At 41.0% G+C, this 23052-nt stretch overlaps 1 protein-coding gene and 1 pseudogene across 2 annotated transcripts in view; both read right to left on the reverse strand.

Moving 5' to 3' along the window:
- The window catches only part of TBC1D1 (TBC1 domain family member 1), a 224205-nt gene that overhangs the window by 194801 nt on the left and 6352 nt on the right, over positions 1-23052 (reverse strand). For both annotated transcript variants that reach the window (XM_006055896.4, XM_044945997.2), the window contains exon 2: positions 18739-19241. In XM_006055896.4, coding sequence (XP_006055958.4) covers positions 18739-19155 — 417 coding nt within the window. In that variant the 5' untranslated portion in view covers positions 19156-19241. The remainder of the gene's footprint in view (positions 1-18738; positions 19242-23052) is intronic.
- On the reverse strand, positions 3374-5796 carry LOC102410385 (annotated as a pseudogene).

The following is a 23052-nucleotide window of genomic DNA, read 5'->3' on the forward strand; positions in this document are numbered from 1 at the left end:
TGGTGGTCTAGTGGTTAGGACTCTGAATTTTCACTGCCGTGGCTCTGGTTCAGTCCTTGGGCAAGGAGCTAAGATCCTGCAAGCCATGGGGTGCAGACAAAAAACAAACAAAAAACAAAAACAAAAAAAGAATTTGTTATTTTTTAAGAGTCAGTATAGATATTTTAATCCAAGCACTCAGCACTGATGAAGTCGAAGAAGGGGAGGCTCAAACATCAAAACTATGAAAGAGAGGATGCAGCAGATTCTAAATTTACACTAGGTTATTTATTTTGAGAACTACGCACATGCATTTTTTAACCAGTGATCACATTTTGAGTCTTACATAGGAGCAGTTGTTTTTTTTCTAGCAGTTAACCACATAGAAACTGTCTAACAAATTAAAATCTATAATCTTAAAATTCTTTGGGTTACTGTTTCTTTTGAAACTTTAATTTCCAAGATACACGTTTTCAGTCTAAAAAAAGAAAGAGAGGGTAAGACTTCATGCTTCCATGTAGGGATCATTTTCTTTTGCATCTCTCACCCTGTTGCTGACATTTGCAATAAGAAGTAAAATATCATCTAAAGCCTTTAAAGGAAAAGTTATTGAACAATTATGTTGAATTATGCTAATTAGCAGTTCAAAGTATTAAATATGTCAGAAATGTAGTAAGAAATTTAAAATAGTATATGTTGTCTATCTATTTTTAAAAATAGCATCATTTAAAGTTAGTTGATATATGAAGTATTCATTGGTACATCTGGTTTTGGATACTGATCAAAGATGGTAAGGCTAGCTTTACACAGAAAATGCCAGAAACGCTCCATGATGGCATTGGTCTGTTCACTTATTTTAAACAGAAAAGCCAAAAAGAAAAATCTCAAATCTTATTTAGTGTAATTTTATTTTCCTCTTAAAACACAAATGCCAAATACAGTCAAAAATATAGAACAATTTTCTTTTTCCCTTCTGCATTATAAAAGTCAGTGGTAGTCACCTCATTTATTACGAGCAGTCCTGAGAAAACCCAGAATATAGTGTAAGTGGAAGGAGAAAGGCAAAAACAGATTTCAGAAATCCAAGTGTTATAAATGAAGCTTTGAGAACGGAAAGCACATGGCTGTGACATTTATGCACACGCATGTGCAATTTATCTCCAGTTGTTTGTTTTTTTTTAAGCTGTGAATCCCATTAAAGCATGCCATCATAATTAAAATATGATCTGGCTCCAAATTTAACATCAAGGCAACTACGGGCTCCAAGCCATGCCTGCTGCTATGAGGATCACATTCAAAGTATTCTTAGTCTATTTTTTGAGGAGGCAGCATTGTTTCTATTAATCTGTATTAATTAACTATAACTTAGAAGCAGACACAAAGCTATGCAAGATTTTGGTTACAGAGAAAACTATAACAAAGACAGGAAAATGGGGAAAATCTAAAAGACCATTAATAGGGGCTTGACTAAATTATGGTACATCCATATATAGACCAGATGGCAGCAGGGGTCATTCTGCCATTTGGGAGATTTAAATCAGATCAAAATCTCTTCTCATAAGGAAAGAGAAACCCAGCGTCCACCCCAAATTCTCCAGGGGTTCCTGGGAGTCCACAGCTCCTCCTGTTCCCTCTGCCTCTGGATTCCAGCCCCCAGGGAACACTGGCTCTCTTTCCTCTCCTTCTTTATATCACTCATAACTCATTCCTTCTCTGTTCACTGAACCACACAGTCCTTTTTTGTTGATGTCCACAAATAATGTTCACACCTCTTATGTGCCGTGGACTCTAATATCTGTTTGGGGATATTAGCAAGGGAAGGACATGGTGGGAGAAAGACAGACAGAAAAATTACTGCAACATAATCAACATAGCAACTAACTAAAACAAGGCTTCCTATCCTTAGAAGACCCCGGTCATTCTTCCAACTTCGCCATCAAAAACAGGAATTTCGTTTTGGCCTCAGATTCCCATCCTGTTGAGGCTTAGCTTTCTCCAAAATCCTTTCTGTTTTTATTGTTGTCATTTTTATTTGGGAGATTTTATTTTATTTATTTTTTTGGCTGCACCTTGAAGCTTGCAGAATCTTAGTTCCCTGACCAGAGGTTAAACCCGTGCCTCCTGCAGAGGAAGCCTGGAGTACTGACTACTGGACCATGAGGAAATTCCCTATTTGAGGATTTTATCTCAGTATTGTTCTTCTTGTATCTTTTTTTTTTTTAACAGCTTTATTGAGGTATAGTTGACATTTAATGCTGCAGAAGTTTAAGGTGTACATCCTGCTGATTTGATACACATATATTACAAAATATTACCACTATAGGTTAGTTAAAACCTCCATCTCATCATTAATTACCATTTTTTGTGTGTGTGGTGAGACATTTAAGATCTATTCTCTCAGTAACATATAAGTATATAATACAGTATTAGTAACTATAATGACACGCTGTACATTAGATCCCCAGAATTTATTCATCTTTTAACTGGAAGTTTATATTCATTGATGGGCTTCCCTGGTGGCTCAGATGGTTAAGAATCTGCCTGCAATGTGGGAGACCTGAGTTCAGTCCCTGGGTTGGGAAGATCCCCTGGAGAAGGGAACTGGCTACCCAGTCTAGTATTCTGGCCTGAAGAATTCCATTGACTGTATAGTCCATGAAGTGGCAAAGAGTCAGACATGACTGACCGACTTTCACTTTATACTCATTGATTGACATCTCTCCATTTCGCTCACCCTCAGCTCCTGGTAACCACCACTGTACTCTCTGTTTCAACGACTTTGGCTTTTTTAGATCCCCTATGTAAGTGATATCACACCGTATTTGTCTTTCTCTAACAGTGACTGCAGCCATGAAATTAAAAGATGCTTACTCCTTGGAAGGAAAGTTATAACCAACCTAGATAGCATATTCAAAAGCAGAGACATTACTTTGCCAACAAAGGTCCGTCTAGTCAAGGCTATGGTTTTTCCTGTGGTCATGTATGGATGTGAGAGTTGGACTGTGAAGAAAGCTGAGCGCCAAAGAATTGATGCTTTTGAACTGTGGTATTGGAGAAGACTCTTGAGAATCCCTTGGACTGCAAGGAGATCCAACCAGTCCATTCTGAAGGAGATCAGCCCTGGGATTTCTTTGGAGGGAATGATGCTGAAGCTGAAACTCCAGTACTTTGGCCACCTCATGCGAAGAGTTGACTCATTGGAAAAGACTCTGATGCTGGGAGGGATTGGGGGCTGGAGGAGAAGGGGCCGCCAGAGGATGAGACGGCTGGATGGCATCACTGACTCGATGGACTTGAGTCTGAGTGAACTCTGGGAGTTGGTGATGGACAGGGAGGCCTGGCGCGCTGTGATTCATGGGGTCTCGAAGAGTCAGACATGACTGAGCGACTGAAATGAACTGAACTGAACTGAACTTATTTCACTTAGCATCATGCCCTCAAGATCCATCCATGTTGTCACAAATTACAGAATTTCCTTCTTTGTCATGACCGAGTAATATTCTATTTTATCTGTGTACCTTGTCGTCTTTACCCTTTCATCTGCTAATGGACACACAGCGGTTTCCATGTCTTAGCTATTGTGAATAACAGCTGCAATGAACATGGGAGCAGAAATACTGGGATCTTGTTTTCCTTTCCTTTGTATATATACCCAGATGTGGGATTGCTGGATCACACCGTAGTACTGTTTTTAATTTTCCAAGAAGCCTCCATACTGTTTTCCATGCGGCCGCACCAATTTCCATCCCACCAACAGTGCACAGGGGTTCCTCTTCCCCAAGCCAACACTGATCTTTTGTCTTTTTGATGACAACCATTCTAACAGGTGTGAGATGATATCTTATTGTGGTTTTTCTTTGCATTTCCCTGGTATTAGTGATCCTGAGCACCTTTTCATGTACCTGCTGACCATCTGTATGTCTTCTTTAGAAAAATGTCTATTGAGTCCCTCTACTCATTTTTGTTTTTTTTAAAGACCTCATTCAGCATCATGATCAGACTATTACATTTAGCAATCAACAGCATGAGTGCAAAAAAAAAAATCTACATTAAAACTCTTTGTTGGAATGCTGTATACTTTTCAGAGAAGAGAAACTAAAATAATCTGTTATACAATTAGTCACAAGTACAGTCTTAGAGTTTTTTGCCCATACACGTGAGTATTGTCTAAAACATGTGTTCTTTGTAGCACAGTCCCTGCCACCACTGTGCTTGGCTGAGTTCACAAATCTGCTATAACCTGTAGCTTCCCTGTCACTTCTCTGGCTCTCCTCTCCTGCTAAGCATTGTTTCCTGACAATAATTAAAACCTTCTGCCACTGCCATAGCTACTGCTGCGCTGGAACCACCATAACCACCTTGGCTTCATGGTTTGGCAAAGTATTGGCCTCCACCACCTCAGGCGCCAGAACTTCTGCCTCCAAAGTTTCCTTCTTTCATGGGTCCAAAATTTGAATATTGATTGTTGTAACTGCCAAAATCATTGCAGCTTCTGCCACCTCCAAAATTGCTTTCATCATTACCAAATCCATTATAACCATCCCCACTGCCACCATATCCGCCACCACCACGGCTGCCACCAAAGCCACCTTGACCACAGAAGCTTCCTCCATGACCAAAGTTGTCATTCCCGCCGAAACCACCTCCATGACCACCACCAAAGTTTCCAGAACCACTTTGACCTCTCTGGTTGGATGAAGCACTAGCCATCTCTTGCTCAGACAGGACTTTTCTCACTTCACAGTTGTGGCCATTCACGTTGTGGGATTTGTGAATGACAGTCTTGTCTGCAGAGTCACGGTCATCGGAGGTTACAAAAGCAAAGCCTCTCTTTTTGCCAATACCTCAGTCGGTCATGATTTCAATCACTTCAATTTTCTCATACTGTTCAAAATAATCTCCCAGGTGATGTTCTTCAGTGTCTTCTTTAATACCACCAACCAAAATCTTTTTCACAGTTAAGTGGGCACCAGGTCTTTGCGAATCTCCTCTTGAGACGGCCCTTTTTGGTTCCACAACTCTTCTGTCCACCCTGGGTGGCCTTGCACTCATGGCTGCATCCACCTCCTCCACCGTGGCATATGCGACAAATCCGAAGCCCCTGGAGCGCTTGGTGTTTGGATCCCTCATTACCACACAGTCTGTGAGCGTTCCCCAATGCTCAACATGGCTCTCAGACTCTCATCCGTTGTTTCAAAGCTCAATCCTCCAGTGAAGAGCTTCCATAGCTGTTTGGGCTCTTTGGGAGACTCTGACTTAAACATGATGGCAGTGAAGTGGGGGTGGGGGGGAGGCTTCAACAATGTTTTCTCAGTGGCGTCCGTGGGCAGAAAGCCTCTACTCATTTTTTAATCAAAATTTTTTCTCTTGAGAGGTATGAGTACTTTGTATACTTTAGATATTAACCCATTATCAAATATATACTTTGCAAATAATTTCTCCCATTCTATAGGTTGTCTTTTCATTTTATTAATTGTTTTGCTGTGCAGAAGCTTTTTAGTTTGATGTAGTCCAACTTGCTTATATTTGCTTTTGTTGCTCCAAATCTCGTTTCTTTCTAATGATAGACAGATCAGACATCTCTGAGTCACTTCCAGCCCATCCTGGTCATGCTCTTTTTTCATAACCAAAATGGTTCATCAAAGCTAAACAAAGCTGATGCTGTCACTTTCTACCAATCGTGAAGCTAGCCTTTCCTTTCTCCCTGCTGCACAAAACTGCAGTCATGCAAAAGGACACATCTCTACCATTATCAAAAATGTCTAAAATATAACTATAGCTATAGCTAATTGTGTGTGTGTGTGTGTGTATATGTATATGTATATATATATATATATATATATATATATATATATATATATGCTTCCCAGGTAGCTAAGCTGGCAAAGAATCTGCCTGTAATTCAGGAGACCCCAGTTCGATTCCTGGGTCGGGAAGTTCCCCTGGAGAAGGGATGGGCTACTCACTCCAGTATTCTTGGGCTCTGGTGGCTCAGACAGTAAACAATCCACCTGCAATGCAGGAGACCTGGGTTTGATCTCCGGGTTGGGAAGATCCCCTGGAGGAGGGCATGGCAACCCATTTCAATATTCTTGCCTGAAAAATCCCCATGGACAGAGGGGCCTGGCGGGCTACTGTCCATGGGATTGTAAAGAGTCGGACATGACTGAGTGACTAAGCACAGCACAGCATATATATGTATATGTATATGTATATGTATATTCTGGAGGAGGGCATGGCAACCCACTCCAGTATTCTTGCCTAGAGAATACCCATGGCAGAAGAGCCTGATGGGCTACAGTCCATGGGGACTGAGGGACTAAGCACAGCACACACACACACATATATATACATACATATATAAATTTATATATATATAGACAGGGAGATCAAAAGGCAGACTGAGTTTAAAAAGATATGTGGGGTCTTCTCTGGAGGCTCAGTGGTGAAGAATCTGCCTATCAAGGCAGGAGACATGGGTTCAGTCCTTGATCCGGGAAGATCCCATATGCCATGGAACAACTAAGCCCATTAGCCACAACTACTGAGCCCGTGCTCTTGAGCCTAGGAATTGCAACTACCAAGCCCACACACCCTACAGCCCATGCTCCACAACAGGAGAAGCCTGAGCACTGCAACTAGAGAACAGTCCCCATTTGCCACAACTACAGAAAAGTCTGCACAGCAACAAAGATCCAGCACAGCCATAAATAAATAAATAAAATTATTATTTTTAAAGATAAGTGTATAAAGGAATATATAAATTGATTACATATAAAAACATTTGTTTATATAATAAAAGAATAAAATCTATAAGGCTATGCACCAATCCGTTTGTTACTGTTGATTTCTCTCTAGGAGGTGGGATTAAGGGAGAACTTTTAATTGTAACTCTATTGTATTATTTTTTTATATTCAGCATAAATGCCTTTATAATCACAAAAACATTTTATTTGGGGGGAAAAAAGTTGATGCCAAAAAAGATGGGCTCAAATCACAGCTGAAGGAAAGGGATTTAACCTACATACCACAAAGTTACTGAGAAGTAGACTACTCAGCTTTCATGAAATCTTTCCCACAATTCTCACCAATAATGCCCCCAAATTTTGTGTTCATCAAATCCAGAGAACTGTGCAACAGAACAGAGAGGCAGTGAATATTATCATGAACAAAGACTCTGAGGGGAAAAACACTTGGTAGGGATAGGAAGAGAGCGATGGTGTCTAAGACTGAAATTCTGGCTGAACAAGAGAAATCTGTATTGATGAAGAAGGAAAGGAAGAACAAGGAAATAAACTATTAATAATATGGCTGCATAGGGGGTTTCCAGAAGAGATTAGGCCAAAACGTTAAAAATAAAAAAGGAGGACCACATCCTCCAAGAACAAATACAAAAGGTAACATCCACTCATACATTCATGAAGCAACCCCCTGTAGCAGGCATGGTTCAGGTGCCAGGGTCTAGCCTGGAACAAGACAGGCAAGGGCCCTGTTGTCTTGTTGCTCTGGCAGGTCAGGAGACTGTAAACAAGGAAGCATACAAAGCAGCAAGACAGTTCCAGATAATGATAAGCATTGCTGCTGCTGCTAAGTCGCTTCAGTCGTGTCCGACTCTGTGCGACCCCAAAGACGGCAGCCCACCAGGCTCCCTCGTCTCTGGGATTCTCCAGGCAAGAACACTGGAGTGGGTTGCCATTTCCTTCTCCATGATAAGCATTACAAAAACATTCTGTAGGACTTCCCAGGTGGTGCTAGTGGTAAAGAACCTGCCTGCCAATGCAGGCGACGTAAGACATGTGGGTTTGATCCCTGGGTCGGGAAGATTCCCTAAAGAAGGAAATGGCAACCCATTCCAGTATTCTTTCCTGGAGAATCCCCACAGACAGAGGAGCCTGGGGGCTACAGTCCATGGGGTCGCAAGAGTCGGACACGACTTAGGACTAAACCACCACCACCACAAAGACATTAAATCTAATGAAGTGTCAGTGATTGGTGTGGGAGTACCTTTGACTGGGAGGCTGGAGGATGAGGCTGAACTGAGTTCATAATAGTCTAAGGAACCAACCACATGAAGAGCTGGGAGCAGAGCTCTCCAGGGAGAGGCAACAACAAATGCAGAGACCTCGTGTGAAGAAGGAGGTTGTCACGTTTTAGCCATGTGAACACCAGGGTGGCTGGGGTCCAAAGAGCACTGAAAAGAGTGTGGGAAATGAGGTCCATGTGGAAACTCCAGCAGACATACAGGATTTTAGTCCAAGTACATCAGGAAGTCCTTAGAGAGGTTTTTGAGCAGGGGAGTGGCATGAATTGGTAGCTATTCTAGAGGTGCTCTGGATGCTAGCTTGGTGGAAAGAAGAAGCAAGAAAGGAAACAGGAAGAAAAGTTAGGAAGTACTGCAACATTCCAGATGAGAGATAGTGGAGTCATGGCCTCAGGATTAGCATGGAATCAGAGCAATGACAGATTTGGAATGGGTCTTGAATAATTTGGATGAGAGTGTGAAGGAAAGAGAGAAATCTAGGAGAAAGATGACTCACTTAAGAGCTGCAGAAGACTGGAAAAACCACAGGTTGGTGGGCAGTAAATTCAAGAGTTCTATTTTAACCATGTTGAGTTCAAAATGCCTATTTAATGGCTAAGTAGAAGTCAAGCTCCGAGTTGGATAGATGAGTCTGGAACTCACTGGTGAGTCTAAGCAATAAATTAACTTTGAGAGTCTCCATCAAATAGGTGGTATTTACTGCTATGATGAGTTCATCTGGAAAGCGTGTCAAAGAGAGAAATGTAGAAGACAGTCTCAAGGGACGTACAACTCAGAATTAAGAAGAGGAAAAACCAACAAAGGAGACTGTGTAGAAATCACTATTAGAGGCAAAGGGAAAACAGCAGGTTGTGATTTTCCAAAAGCCAAGAGAAGAGAATGTTTTAAGGCAGAAGAAACAATGTCTTGTCAACTACATCGAAGTTACTGGATGAGAGAAGTACAGAGAAGGGACAACCAGATTTCACAAGCTACAAGTGACTGGTGACATGTAGGAGCCATCAGATCAAGACAGAAGCCCAGTTGGTAAACCAAGGAAAAAAATGGGGATTTCCCTGGTGATCCAGTGGTTAAGAATCCACTTTCCAACACAGGGAACATAAGTTCCATCTCTGGTCTGGAAATATTCCACACACTGTGAAGCAACTAAGCCTGTGAGCTGACTTGTGAAGTCTGCGATTCCTAGAGCCCAGGCTCCACAAGAGAAGCCACCGCAATGAGAAGCCCTCGCTCTTCAACTACTGCAACTAGAGAAAGCTCTCATGCAGCAACGAAGACCCAGCAGCAGCCAAAAATAAATTAAAAAAAAAAATTAAAGCAAATACCTTCCACTAAAACAAATTTTTTAAAAAATAAAATGGGCGAGTAGAAGCAAAGGTAGCCACCATGGCAACTCTTGAAAAATGGAGCAGAAGATTGGACCAGTTACTGGAGGAAGCTGGGATGTGAAATGGGGTTAGAGGATGGCTTGTTTTTAAGACGGGAGATACCAATACTTAGAAGACCAAGCAAAAGCAGACCAGGAATTTCAGTTCTGTGTTATTTTTCATATCATTCTTTAGGAACCAAGCAGATCAGCATCAGTAGGACAGGCAGTCTTATCTGACTTTCTCTTCCGTTGCTGCTGCTGCTAAGTCACTTCAGTCATGTCCAACTCTGTGTGACCCCATAGATGGCAGCCTACCAGGCTCCCCCGTCCCTGGGATTCTCCAGGCAAGAACTCTGGAGTGGGGTGCTATTTCCTTCTCCAATGCATGAATGCAAAAAGTGAAAGTGAAGCCGGCGACCCCAGGGACTGCAGCCTACCAGGCTCCTCCGTCCATGGGATTTTCCAGGCAAGAGTACTGGAGTGGGTTGCCATTGCCTTCTCTTTTGTTAGAAGGCAATAAACAGACTATTAAAAATGTTCTGGGTACCGGAGAGGAAAGTGATCGGAAGACATCAACATGGGTTTAGCAGAAATGAACCACTTCGTATAATACTTGTGGATCAAGACACTGCTTGATTTTTTACATGAGTACTGTGATAGCCTGCTAACTGATCTCCCTCTTCTATCTCATCTCTCTACTTCAAAATCTGAAAAAAAATCTAGTTATTTCACTTACCTAATACCTCTCATGGCTGACATAGCACAACCTTTTTAAGAAAAATACCCAAAATCCTTAACAAGGCAGATCAAGCCCTGCAAAATCCGACTCCAGTCTTTCCTTCCTGTCACATCTCTGACCGTGCAATTTGCAAAACATCACATCACAGCAGCTCCAGCCATAATGGACAACTCTGCACACCTCTGTCCCACTTTGGCTTGATGTGCTCAATCCCCTACTTGTCCATGAGTGCGTATTAAGTCACTTCAGTTGTGTCTGACTCTTTGCGACCCCATGGATTATAGCCTGCCAGGCTTCTCTGTCCATGGAATTCTCCAGGCAAGAATACTGGAGTGGGTTGCCATGCCCTCCTCCGGGGATCGTCCCAATCCAGGGATTGAACTTGTGTCTCGTATGTGCCCTGCACTGGCAGGCGAGTTCTTTACCACTAGCGCCACCACTTAGGACGTCCATTCAATCTGCACCAAACTCATCAGCCTGGGAAATACCTAGAGGATCTTCAAAACCCACTCAAATGTCTTCCAAATTACATTTGGAAGGTCCCTCCAGAAGACAGAGCTATGACGAAGAACTAAACATTTCAGGAAACAACTTCATTTCAGTGTAAGAGATTTAGGAACAATTCAGTTTTCTGAAACAAAAGGGAACGTTGTCAGGCAGTATGTGTGGACACAGGAAGATGATGACTTGCCAGGTGAAACCTCCAGACATGTCCATTGTTCAATATGACCAATTTAATTATTTGATGGCTATCATTGTCAGGAGGAGCCAAAAATCAGTCTCTAGAAATTTCTCTTGTTCCTAGTTCTGCCCTCTGGAGCAATTTAGAAATTGTCTACTTCATTTTGTATACAGCAGCTTTTCACGTAACTTCAGGCACTCATTATGAGTACACTAGGCCTCCTCACAGTCTCTCAAATTTGCTCTTTTATAACTTACAGATGTTTGCTAACTCCCAGCGGTGCAGCCTTCAGAATCTATATTTGGCACATAAAGTATCATGCTGCTTCTTAAGGGGACAATCATGGCTTACTTGACTTTGTACCCTAGCACCCAGCCAAATAAATGTACATTAGTTGCATTTCAAAGAAAGAATTAATGTAAAATCTGTAACATTTCAAATACATCACTTGAGCACAGGAAAGGATGACTTCTGATGTTCTGCTGGAATTGAAAGCAGCTCCTTTCCTGCCCTGAAGTCACATGTGAGTTTTCTGATACATCCTGCATCGAAGTCCTCCCCTAAGCCCCATTCCTAATCCTGCCTCTTCTGAGCCTTTCTCTGAACTGGGCTTAGTCTCCAGTTGGCTTGCTCTGGTTGGTGGTTCAGGATCACAGGCTGCAATTAGTGGGGTGGACACTTAACCATCCAGAAGGGGGAAAAGCACTCAAAAAAGAGAAAAATTAGAAACAAGAAATTTATCTCTTTCACCATATTCCAAACTAGCAGCCCTCAGAGTCCTTAACCACTGAAATATGCACCTAGAATTAAAAACAGGTCCTAGTGTTTAATGTGATTTTTTTTTGAGAGTAACTTTGAGCAAAATTCTATCACTAACAAATAGAAAGCAGCAAAGGAAAGCAGAAAATCTGAACTCTCTCTGTGATAAACATTCAAATTATTTCCAGAAATCTTTTCTAGGTAGCTTCTCCAAGGCTGACTAGTAGAAGATGCAAGCTACATATGTAATTTAAAATTTTCTTGTAGGCACATTCATAAAGATACAGCAAAAGATGAAATTAATTTTATTATTATATTTGATTTAACCCAATATATAGAAAATATTATTCAACATGCAACCAAAATAGAAAATTATTGAGATATTTTACATTCCTCTTTTCCAACCAAGTCTTTGAAATCCACTGTTTTGACACTCACAGCACATTTCAGATCAGACCTGCCACACTCCAAGTGCTCAACAGCCGCAGAAAACTACCAGTGGCCGTCCTGGACACTGGAGGTCTAGGCTATAAATAAGTCCTTCTAAGACACAAGTCAACTTTAGGTTCATGACACTTGTAAAGTCTATTCTTAGGAACAGGTTTTTATTATAAAAATAATTACCAATGCAAAGCAATCAGGGAAAAATGCAAAGCTATAAAAAGTGATATGCATTGAAAATAGATGTCTAAAGAAATTATCTAGACACCAATCACAAGGTGGATGCTTCTGAAACCCTCAGACTCATCTCTCAAAGTAAAAAATATTGCATAATCAATCCTGTGTCATGGAGCCAAACCTTCCAACAAATACTTTGGAGTTCATACAGTCCAGGGCATTCTTTTTATAGATGAAAAAGAGTCCCTGCCAATCCCTGTACCAAGCAACCGGCTTCTGTCTAGTGTGACAGACAGTCAAGTGTTGATGGGTTGACACGGACACACCGCTCTGTGCACCCATGCCCTGGGTCATACCCACCGAGCGGGCCCCCAGATGAAATCTTACATAACAACCAGGATGGGATAAAAGATGCTACGTGGCAATTTTAACATCCATGAAAAAATCCTCCAAAACATATGCCACAAAGCCTTCTCAGAACCATTCCCTGAGTAGCAAAGAAAGACTCTTGTCTGATATTTAAAAATTATGAACACTCAATGCAAAAAGGCGCTAGATTGGAAGAGCTGCAAAATAATATTATGTTCTTCAGAATAATCACCCTCAGGAACAAAAACACTCCAGCTCAGTGTTATAATTTCGATCTTCACTCCAGCAAAGAAAGGAAGTAATGAGCCAGCAAATATAACAGCCAAGCAAGAGATGCCACCGAAGCCAGCCTCTATTGAAAATCCTGAAATAAATGATGCATATTTTAAGTCACTAACTTAAAATTCCAAGCAGATGGGGAATTATTAAGACAAATGAATGATGGGTAAAAGTGCAACCGGAACAAAGCTATGATCAAAACCAAAATTTTTTAAATTGTTAATTAAATCATAAAATTCAGCCAAAGCAACTTGGGCTTATATAAGGGACTTAAGTTTTTTTTTTTTTTTTTTCCCCATTACTTCTTTTTTTTTTTTTTTTTTTAAATTTTATTTTATTTTTAAACTTTACGTAACTGTATTAGTTTTGCCAAATATCAAAATGAATCCGCCACAGGTATACATGTGTTCCCCATCCTGAACCCTCCTCCCTCCTCCCTCCCCATTCCATCCCTCTGGGTCGTCCCAGTGCACCAGCCCCAAGCATCCAGTATCGTGCGTCGAACCTGGACTGGCAACTCATTTCATACATGATATTTTACATGTTTCAATGCCATTCTCCCAAATCTTCCCACCCTCTCCCTCTCCCACAGAGTCCATAAGACTGTTCTATACATCAGTGTCTCTTTTGCTGTCTTGTACACAGGGTTATTGTTACCATCTTTCTAAATTCCATATATATGCGTTAGTATACTGTATTGGTGTTTTTCTTTCTGGCTTACTTCACTCTGTATAATAGGCTCCAGTTTCATCCACCTTAAGTATTAAACCTGCTAATCACAGGAAAATAACTTTAGACCACCTTTTCAATTGATGTGCAACATAATGAATCCAGAGAGGCTAGGTGGGGTAGCAGTCCATCAGTTACTGAGAAAGATGGTGTGCTTAGAGGGTCTCATGTGAGAATACATTGGTCCTGTACCGGAAATTTCAAAAGGAAACCTTTATTGTTCTTAAATTAAATTCACCTATCGTTAAGCACTGTTCAAACGAGCAGTATGGGAGCCCACAGAGTTCAGCCTCGGATATAGCTCACTTTCAAGAAATGCAGTTTTGTTGCCAAAAATCATAGAAAAGGAAACCCATTCTTTCAAAGGACACTGACATTCTCTCAATCATGCCTTCCTCAGCAGCACTTAGAAAAGTCTTTCTAGAAGTAGACTTCTTTCTAGACCTTCCCATGCAGTCACCCAGCTCCTCTATCCCTTACCCCATGCTCCTTTGGCATACTTTGCTGTCCTCCTCGTCCCTAAGGTTTTAGTACTTCATAATTTTCCAGCAAGAGATAACATTTCCTCCTTAGAAAAGGGAGAAATGAAGCTAGCAAGATTCTAGTAAACCCACGATGCTCTTAGGGAGGGTGGGGGAGGGGAAGCTCTGCTCATTCATGACATCCGTCACAGTTACGAAACCCCCATGTTGTGCCCAGACTGGACAGACTGTTGTGTCCAGATGAGCCCTAACTAAAATGTTTGAAAATCCAGGACAGGTTACAAGTATAAGTCAGCTGAAGAAGAGTGGGTCCTTATAGCAAAACTACTCCCACACACCCCAATTTCTGCCTTACCCCGGGTCCCATGAACTGTCCATTCCCTCACCTAACACCAGCCTACACTTCTCCATTTATTACCAGCTCAATAATCCTTGTCATTCCTCATTCAAAATCCATTCTTTCCATTCATTGACATAAAACAGCAACATACACAGTCAGAAGCCCCAGCCCAACACTTCCACTGCCTGCAACTCAGTGCTGGAAATTCTTTTAAAGGAAGCAGAGCTTTTTACTTCGTGGATTTTTTTAAGAAAATTTTTTAAAAAAGGATTAAAACGTAAATACTCTTCCGAGTGATCTAAAGTAACACTCAAGTGAGTGGCCAAGCTGATGTTCTTCTTAGAAGAAACAAAGCTGAAGACCTGGAGAAGGAAAGAATATTGAGATAATTCTCTTAGACTTTACGCTTTTCCTAGGGCTGAGTCCAGGAGGCACTCTTGATTTCTTTGTCATGTGATGGGGTAAAGACCTACTCAGGGTCACCCATGTAGCTATCTGTCTTCCAGAGTGGATTTTTAAATTTCCTGCCATGGATTCTAACTTTAAACTTTAACTCAGAACCTTACGCTACTGTGTCCACATGTGTTTGGAGGGATGGTCTTGGATGTTATGAGAAAAATGTAATCCATGGTTCAATAAATTTAGAAACTTAATGGACAAATGTACAATTAAAGAGTGGAATAGAAAGTATATTTTTTCCCTAATACAACAGTTTTTAGAGTATGGTCTGTATAATTCAGTGAACCAATATTTTCTGAATAATCACTGTATTATGTTACAGAATCATTCGTGCTTAAAATATTCATTAAAGCACAAGACAGACTAATGGATTTTAACACAATAAAGTGCAAAAAGTGCTTTGATATGGTTCCGGATTGCACACTGCAACAAACCTTTAAGAAACTGCATCTGTCTAGTTTATGTACAGTATTAAAGAAAAATATCCATAATTTTCTAAAAAGGCTCAAAAATATTTCTCCATTTTCCTAGTACATATCCATGTGAAGCCAAATTTTCTTAATATGCTCAACCAAAACAACATATCACAAACAGAATGAGTGGAGAAGTAGCTGAGAATTAATAGTTGACCACTAATCCAGATATGAAAGAGATTTGCAAAAAAAAAAAAACAAAAAACCAACCAAACAAAATTAAATGACACCAGTTTTATCACTAAAATTTTGGGGAAAATACAATTGTTTTTACAAAAAAATATTATTCAGGCTAACACATAAGGAACTTATTATCACTTTTTAAATTAATACCTTTATAATATCTCTGTTTTAATTCTAATATAGTAAGCATTAATAGATATAACCCACATTAATGCTCTTTGGGATACTGAATAATTTTTAAGAATGAAAAGCATCTTCAGATCAAAAAGTCTGAGATGCTGCCCTAATGTATTTTGATCATGGAGGCCCTTCCCTGTGGAACATCTTGGGTATATTCTATGAAGCATACAATGGGAAACACAGGCTCATGCTATGCTTATAAAACTATTCCCTATCATGTCTCTTCTCAGACCTTCTTCAGTAAGTTAATCTATATGCTGTTCAAAGATTTCTTCTCATCTCACACGGTGGTTTTGTCCTTATGACTCTGGCAGTAAATGCATATATTCTCCTCTGGCAAACACAGGTGGATACTGATCTCACTTATTTAGAAGAGGGCTAATAGCATTATTTATCTGAGTAAACATTACAAATAGTCTGGAGAAATAATGACACAGGTTAACTTGCTCCCACAGCAGATAATGCTCTGCGATGAGATAGGGTGCCAGGATGACCCAAGAACACAGCATCGTTCCAGCTAGAATCGGTGCCAGTTTGCTTCACCATTCAGTTTTCAACAAGAGAATCACTGATTGAGATGCCTATGCTACAAATTACTCTTTTATGAAACGAGCGGGATGATAGCAATTTATTACTCTGAGTACTGGCAATTTGTGTTTGTAAAAATTGTAAGCAAGCCAAAGATAACTTAAGGATGGATTCATATTTCTACCGTGGCTTTTTAGAACATAGAATGAGGTCAATTCTCTACTTTCAGCACGACTCGAAGCCCTAGTTCCAGAATTTAGTTATAAATCTCTTCTTCCTGTCAGGTAGCTGAATGACTGGCTGGAAGCCTGTTCTCAGATGGCTATAAAAGATTTTGGGAAAGAGTCAGAAGTATAAAGTACTGAACAGCTATTCCATGCAGAGACTGCCCCCAAGGAAACAGTCCTTATATAGAGCTGGCATGGAGAACAGGCTGTACAGTCTTCTAATTTTCATTCTGGAATTTGCCCAAATAAGAGCACCATTAAGGTCACTTATGCAGTTTTTTTTTTTTTTAAATGTCTGGTTTATAAAAATGTTGCTCAAGGTTGACCAGGATTGCATCCTGAGAGCTGAAGACGCTCATCTTGGTCTTTTTGTTTTTGCTTAAGATTTGAAATGGAATTAGTGTAAAATCTGCTTCTGATAAAACTTTCTTTAATTAAAATGTTTATTGGCATTAATGCTTACTAGTTTCAGGTCCCATTCTAGTTCATGTAGTCCTCCCAGCAGCTCTCTGAGACAGAGACTATAATTACCCCATTTTACAGATAAAGAAACAGACTCAGTGTTGGCTAAGGCCACTGACTTCATAGATGGTAGACAGGACTGGAGTCTAGGAAGTCAGTCCCTCTGAGCTCTGAACCAGGCCGCGCTCCCACCTGAGATTCATGAACAATAACATAAACTGCTTTTTAATAAGAAGATATACAATTCTGTATGTAAAATAGTGGTTTTAAGATCCAGGTGAGCCATTATTTCAAAAAGCCTTCCTTATACTCCGGTGTGTTGAACTCCATTCTCTGAGTTCCTGACACACGTCCTGGCCACAGACTGAGTTGTGTTTAACTGCCTGGCGAAAACCTTGAATTTTCAAATGAGGTTTATGCACCCTGGAGGGTACGGAAAAAAAAAAACAAAAAAAAAAAAACAGTGTGGTGTAGGGACAAAACATTAGCATTTCTCTTTATAGTTACTGACTTTTGTTTTTAATTGGAGGATAATTGCTTTACAATGTAGTGTTAGTTTCCACTGTACAACAACATGAATCAGCCGTGAATCCGCAGTAAGCATATATACAGCACCTCCCTCCTCACCTCCCTCCCACCCTGCTGGTTCCACCCCTCTAGGTCATCATGGAGTACCAAGCTGAGTTCCCAGTGCTGTACAGAAGCTTCCCACTAGCTATCTATTTTATACAAGGTAGTGTATGCATGTTAATGCTATGTTTACCCCAAGGATTGGCATTAGCATCCTCAGAGTCTGCCTTGGTGCGTGTGGAAACAGCCACATAGGCCCCCCACACAGGCACACAAGGCACTCAAGACGAGCGTGGGCAGTCCTCACCAGCAGGGTTAACACCCTCCCCTGCTTGTCAGCTTCCTGAAGCTGTACCAAATCTCAGTTTACATAGGCACAATTGAGAAAGAGGCTGTCAGGATTATATTTTCAACCATACCTAAACTAACTCTCACAAGACAGCCAAGTGGCTTCAAAGGAGCCCTGCAGAGAACTGCAAACAAATGCTAACAACAATACAAGCACAAATAAATAAGAAAATAGTAGAGCTGGTGATATTTTTATCCTTTCTTTTATAATATTTTTCTCAGCCATATCATGAGATATAACAACAACAAGCCAGTGAGGATAGACTTGAAGGTGGCCAAAAGAAACAAAACAAAACAAAAAACAACTGAAAGTATCAAAACTTAGATTCATAGCCACTACTCTTTATGAATGGTCTCTGCCTAAGTGAACATGATACTTTGGGAAACTGGCTAATAAGACTCTTAGACAGCTTACAAATAAATATCTTTTTGTTAACAGCGTCAAAAACATAAAACTCGCTGATCTAGAACTTTGCTACTCAAAGTGCAACCCGCAAAGGGGCAGTGCCCACATCATCTGACAACTTGTTAGAAATGTAATCTCAGGGTCCATCCCAGACCTATTGGATCATATTTTGCATTCCCCAGGTCACTCATGGGCACATTTCCACTTGAGAAGCACTGCTCAGGACACACATCTTAAATGATCTGAATCCTAGTGGTTCAGCTCTTCTGTATACGTTTCGAAAGATTTCTCTGTTGAATTTTTGAACTCATAAACTTCTCATTTTAATAAAATATCTATTATCAAATGATCTTAAAGATTATAAAGAAACCATCCCCATAAACCAAAATCCAGTGAAATAATCTTGTATAACAGCAGCATTAGCTCCTTATTAATTCAGTACACGTAAATGCTCTAACCCCATACAACAAAGACCTTCCAGCCACACCCATCTTTTTAATCCCCACCTCCACTTACTTTTGTTTGATCATCGGCTTTGAACACATAGCAGATACTCTGCTGACTGGCTGCATCATTTTTAATCAGACAAGCAAAATAACTTGGGTCGTGACTATTGTGAATCAGTTTGTGAACTCGTTGAGGCTTACACTCGAAGATGCTGGAACAGATCAATGGATCCCATTGTTGACTTTTTCCTGGCTCAGGCTCACATCTCAATCCAGAGGGCGAAACACAAAGGCGGACTGGCTTGGTGCCAGGCTCCTTTTTGGAAGACTGCCCGCTGAGCCTTCGCACCTCTGCCACCACCCACGGCAGCATGGGCATGGTAGTCAGAGAATGCACAGGCAAGGAGCCCACCAGCTGGAGGCCGAAGTTCACCGAGACCTCGTTAGGGAATGGGTGTTTCCTTGCTGTGAAGGTTATTGGTTCCATGTTGGGAAAGGTCTGGAAACTCAGCAAAACGTTGCCACTGTTTTTCTATTTTAGACCAAGCAATCTATTTCACATGCTTCTGAATCCTGTGGGAGAAAAACAGAGGCATTAGAATTTAATGAAGTCATGGCAATAGCTACTTTCAAAGAGATTATTTCAGCACTTGAGAGTCTGAAACCCAAATAGGTGAAGAAATGGATATTAGCTCAAATAAGCTGCTCTGCCTAGAAAGAGCTTTCTTTAAATTGTATTACATATAAAACCTAAAAATGTTGTTACTGTCACACTCACTACGGGCTACAAAGCTCCCAACGGGAGACTCCTGTTAAACACAAGCCTCAAAGAGCCAACAGAGGCCAGCTCCATAGAAAGTAATATAGTGCTGCTTGGACGGCTTTAAACCCTACTGTACTATTTAACGTACATCACAAGACATTTTTTTAAGATGACTGAATTCAGTACTGGTGGCTCCCCCGAAATAAGTAATCTTGCAAGAAAAAAGTCAGCTATCTATCATGACAGTCTATTGAACTGGACCAGTTTTCAACAACTGACCTTATCACTTACGATACCCCTGAATTTTTAAAGGCTCTCCCCGATGTAGCCCAGAGGTTCTGAATCACGAATTCAAATTCCATTAACACATACTTGGTGACTATTACGTTCTAAACACCATCACAGATATTTTGTTTCATTCATGTACTATACACACCCCGTGTCTCTTCTCATCAATAGAGGGTGTTTTTTGTACTAGACTCAAACTCACTCAAGGGGTAATTTTCCCTTCTCTATGGGTGACTTTCAACAACCACATTTGATGTATCGTAGCTTACTCCTTGGAAGAAAAGTTATGACCAAACTAGATAGTATATTGAAAAGCAGAGACATTACTTTGCCAACAAAGGTTCGTCTAGTCAAGGCTATGGTTTTCCCAGTGGTCATGTATGGATGCGAGAGTTGGACTGTGAAGAAAGTTGAGCGCCGAAGAATTGATGCTTTTGAACTGTGGTGTTGGAGAAGACTCTTAAGAGTCCCTTGGACTGCAAGGAGATCCAACCAGTCCATTCTAAAAGAGATCAGCCCTGGGTGTTCTTTGGAAGGAATGATGCTAAAGCTGAAACTCCAGTACTTTGGCCACCTCATGCGAAGAGTTGACTCATTGGAAAAGACTCTGATGCTGGGAGGGATTGGGGGCAGGAGGAGAAGGGGACGACAGAGAATGAGATGGCTGGATGGCATCACCAACTCGATGGACGTGAGTTTGAGTGAACTCCAGGAGATGGTGATGGACAAGGAGGCCTGGCGTGCTGCGATTCATGGGGTTGCAAAAAGTCAGACACGACTGAGTGACTGAACTGAACTGAACTGAACTGAGTGCCCTTATAAGAGACCTAGAGAGCTCTCTTTCCACTTCTACCACTCGAGGACACAGGGAAAAGAGAGAAGTCTATGAACTAGGAAGCCAGCCATCACAAGATTCTGAATCGGCCAGCACCTTGATCTTGGGCTTCCCATCCTCCAGAACTGTAAGAAATCAGTTCCCATTGTTTATAGACTACCCAGTCTGTGATATTTGGTGACAGCAGCTTGAATGAACTAAGACAGTCATTCAAATCCCTTCTTTACTCTATTACTACTTCTTAACTGACTTTACATCTAAATAAATCTTACTTTTTTTCTCAACTGGAGAAAAGGTGCCCCCCACACTCAATCCAGCCTTCTTGTATTTCTTAGAGTAACTCAACCAACACATAAAATTGATCATATCACTCTTCTGCTAAATCCTTAATCACAGCCCCCATAAAATCTACTCTTTGACATGACATATAGGATCTCTTCAGAATCTGGACCTTTCCATATCTCCAACCGCATATACTCCTCTAAAATGCAGCTTTGGGAGCTTTCCAGGTGGTGCAGTGGTAAAGAATCCAGCTGCCAATGCAAGAGACGCAAGAGATGCAGGTTCAATCCCTGGGTTGGGAAGATCCCCTGGAGTAGAAACTGGCAACTAGTTCCAGTATTCTTGCCTGGAAAGTTCCATGGACAGAAGCCTGGTGGGCTACAGTCCATGGGGTTGCAAAGAGTCAAACATAACTGAGAGACTGAGCACGCATGCATATGCACATGCAGTTTTTGGCCCTGAAGATAAGAAACTGGACACGGTTCCCCACATGAGATGGGACTTCTCGTACCTCTGTGCCACAGTGCATACTGTTCTCTCTGTCAGGAACATAATACCTGTCACGAACTGTAGAGAGCCTGAGAGTTTACCCTGCTTGCAAACTTACAAGTCAGGCTGCCACAAGTTAGCCTCCTGATAGAGGACATGCGACTCCCAGGTCAGACAAAGGACAATTTATTACTCAGAGCAATAGCAGTAGCCACAGAGGCAGCATTGTGGCTGGCTCCCTGACTTTCAGTTCCCACAGGCCAGGTGACATCTGTATCCACAGTGGGTTACAGGAGAGGCACGTGAGATTTGGAAGCCTGAATATTTTATAATAAGGAGTAAGCATGTCTGTCCTTAAATTCTAGAGTGCCTTCCAGAGAGGGACACTATTTCTATCTTCTTTGGCTGTTTGCTATTGAAAAAAATTGAAAAGGTGGTCCAGAACAAAGTAGTCGGTCCCTCTGCTCACAAAATAGCATCATGGACAACCCAAGGAGACTCTCCCAATGAAATGAAAAAATAGGATCATTGACAACCCAAGGAGACTCTTGTCCTCTAACCTAATCCCAACTCACAGACAAGTCCTAATTCAAGCAACTGTCTCCGCTTTCATCCATGGTGATTCAGGGCAGCCACCACCATGACCTGCTGCACTTTGTACCTAAACATCATATTTACTTTAAACGTTTGAATAGGTGTCCCTAAACAAGTCTATAAGCGTCTTAAGCTCATAAGGTTTGGGGTTTCTGAAATTGGTATTCAAATTCTAAACCATTTCCAAACTACAACTGAAGCCTATTCTTTTTACTCATGTTTACTATGTGACATATATGCATATATCCAAAGAATGAATTTTTATAATTAATTTGAACATGGCTAAAAGCTAATTTTTTAATTTTAGATGTTCCAGAGTTTAGAAATAAGCCCATATTTTATTTAGAGCGCTAATATATTTCATAAAAGTGTATTCCCTATCTCTTTTCTTTTAAAGTAAAGCTTCTCTTGATGATGAAAACAGACTTAAAGCTCATATAACCCCATTAATAAAGGTCTTTCCTTTTTTTCTTTCTCTCACCTACAGGTGAAAGTGGCATTAAATATCTGGCTCAGCTTCCACTCCTGTAACTGAATCTGCTTCAAGTTCTAACCGTTGACAGCTGCTAATCCTAAGACATGTTTAAAGAAGTGACTAGAATTATTACAAAGGATAGACCCAAGATCTATCAATGAGAGTAGATGAGGCAGCTATTAATGTGGTGGCAACCAGTGTAGCAGAATTACTTTCAGTTTTCTTGTAAGGGAATACAAGCATGCTGCTGCTGCTAAGTCGATTCAGTCGTGTCCTACTCTGTGCGACCCCATAGACGGCCGCCCACCAGGCTCCGCCATTCCTGGGATTCTCCAGGCAAGAACACTGGAGTGGGTTGCCATTCCCTTCTCCAATGCATGAAAGTGAAAAGTGAAAGTGAAGTCTCTCAGTTGTGTCCGACTCTTAGTGACCCCACGGACTGCAGCCCACCAGCCTCCTCCGTCCATGGGATTTTCCAGGCAAGAGTACTGGAGTGGGGTGCCATTGCCTTCTCTGGAATACAAGCATAAAGCAAAACAATTACACAATTTAGTCGTTTCAATTATTTGGTAAATAATTAGTCATCAAATTGGTCCTGCAATTTCACTGTCAAAACTATTTGGATGCCTCAGATTTTCACTTTTCAACCAGGTAGGGC

The sequence above is a fragment of the Bubalus bubalis genome, chromosome 7 (genome assembly GCF_019923935.1).
Source record: "Bubalus bubalis isolate 160015118507 breed Murrah chromosome 7, NDDB_SH_1, whole genome shotgun sequence".
Lineage (NCBI taxonomy): Eukaryota > Metazoa > Chordata > Mammalia > Artiodactyla > Bovidae > Bubalus > Bubalus bubalis.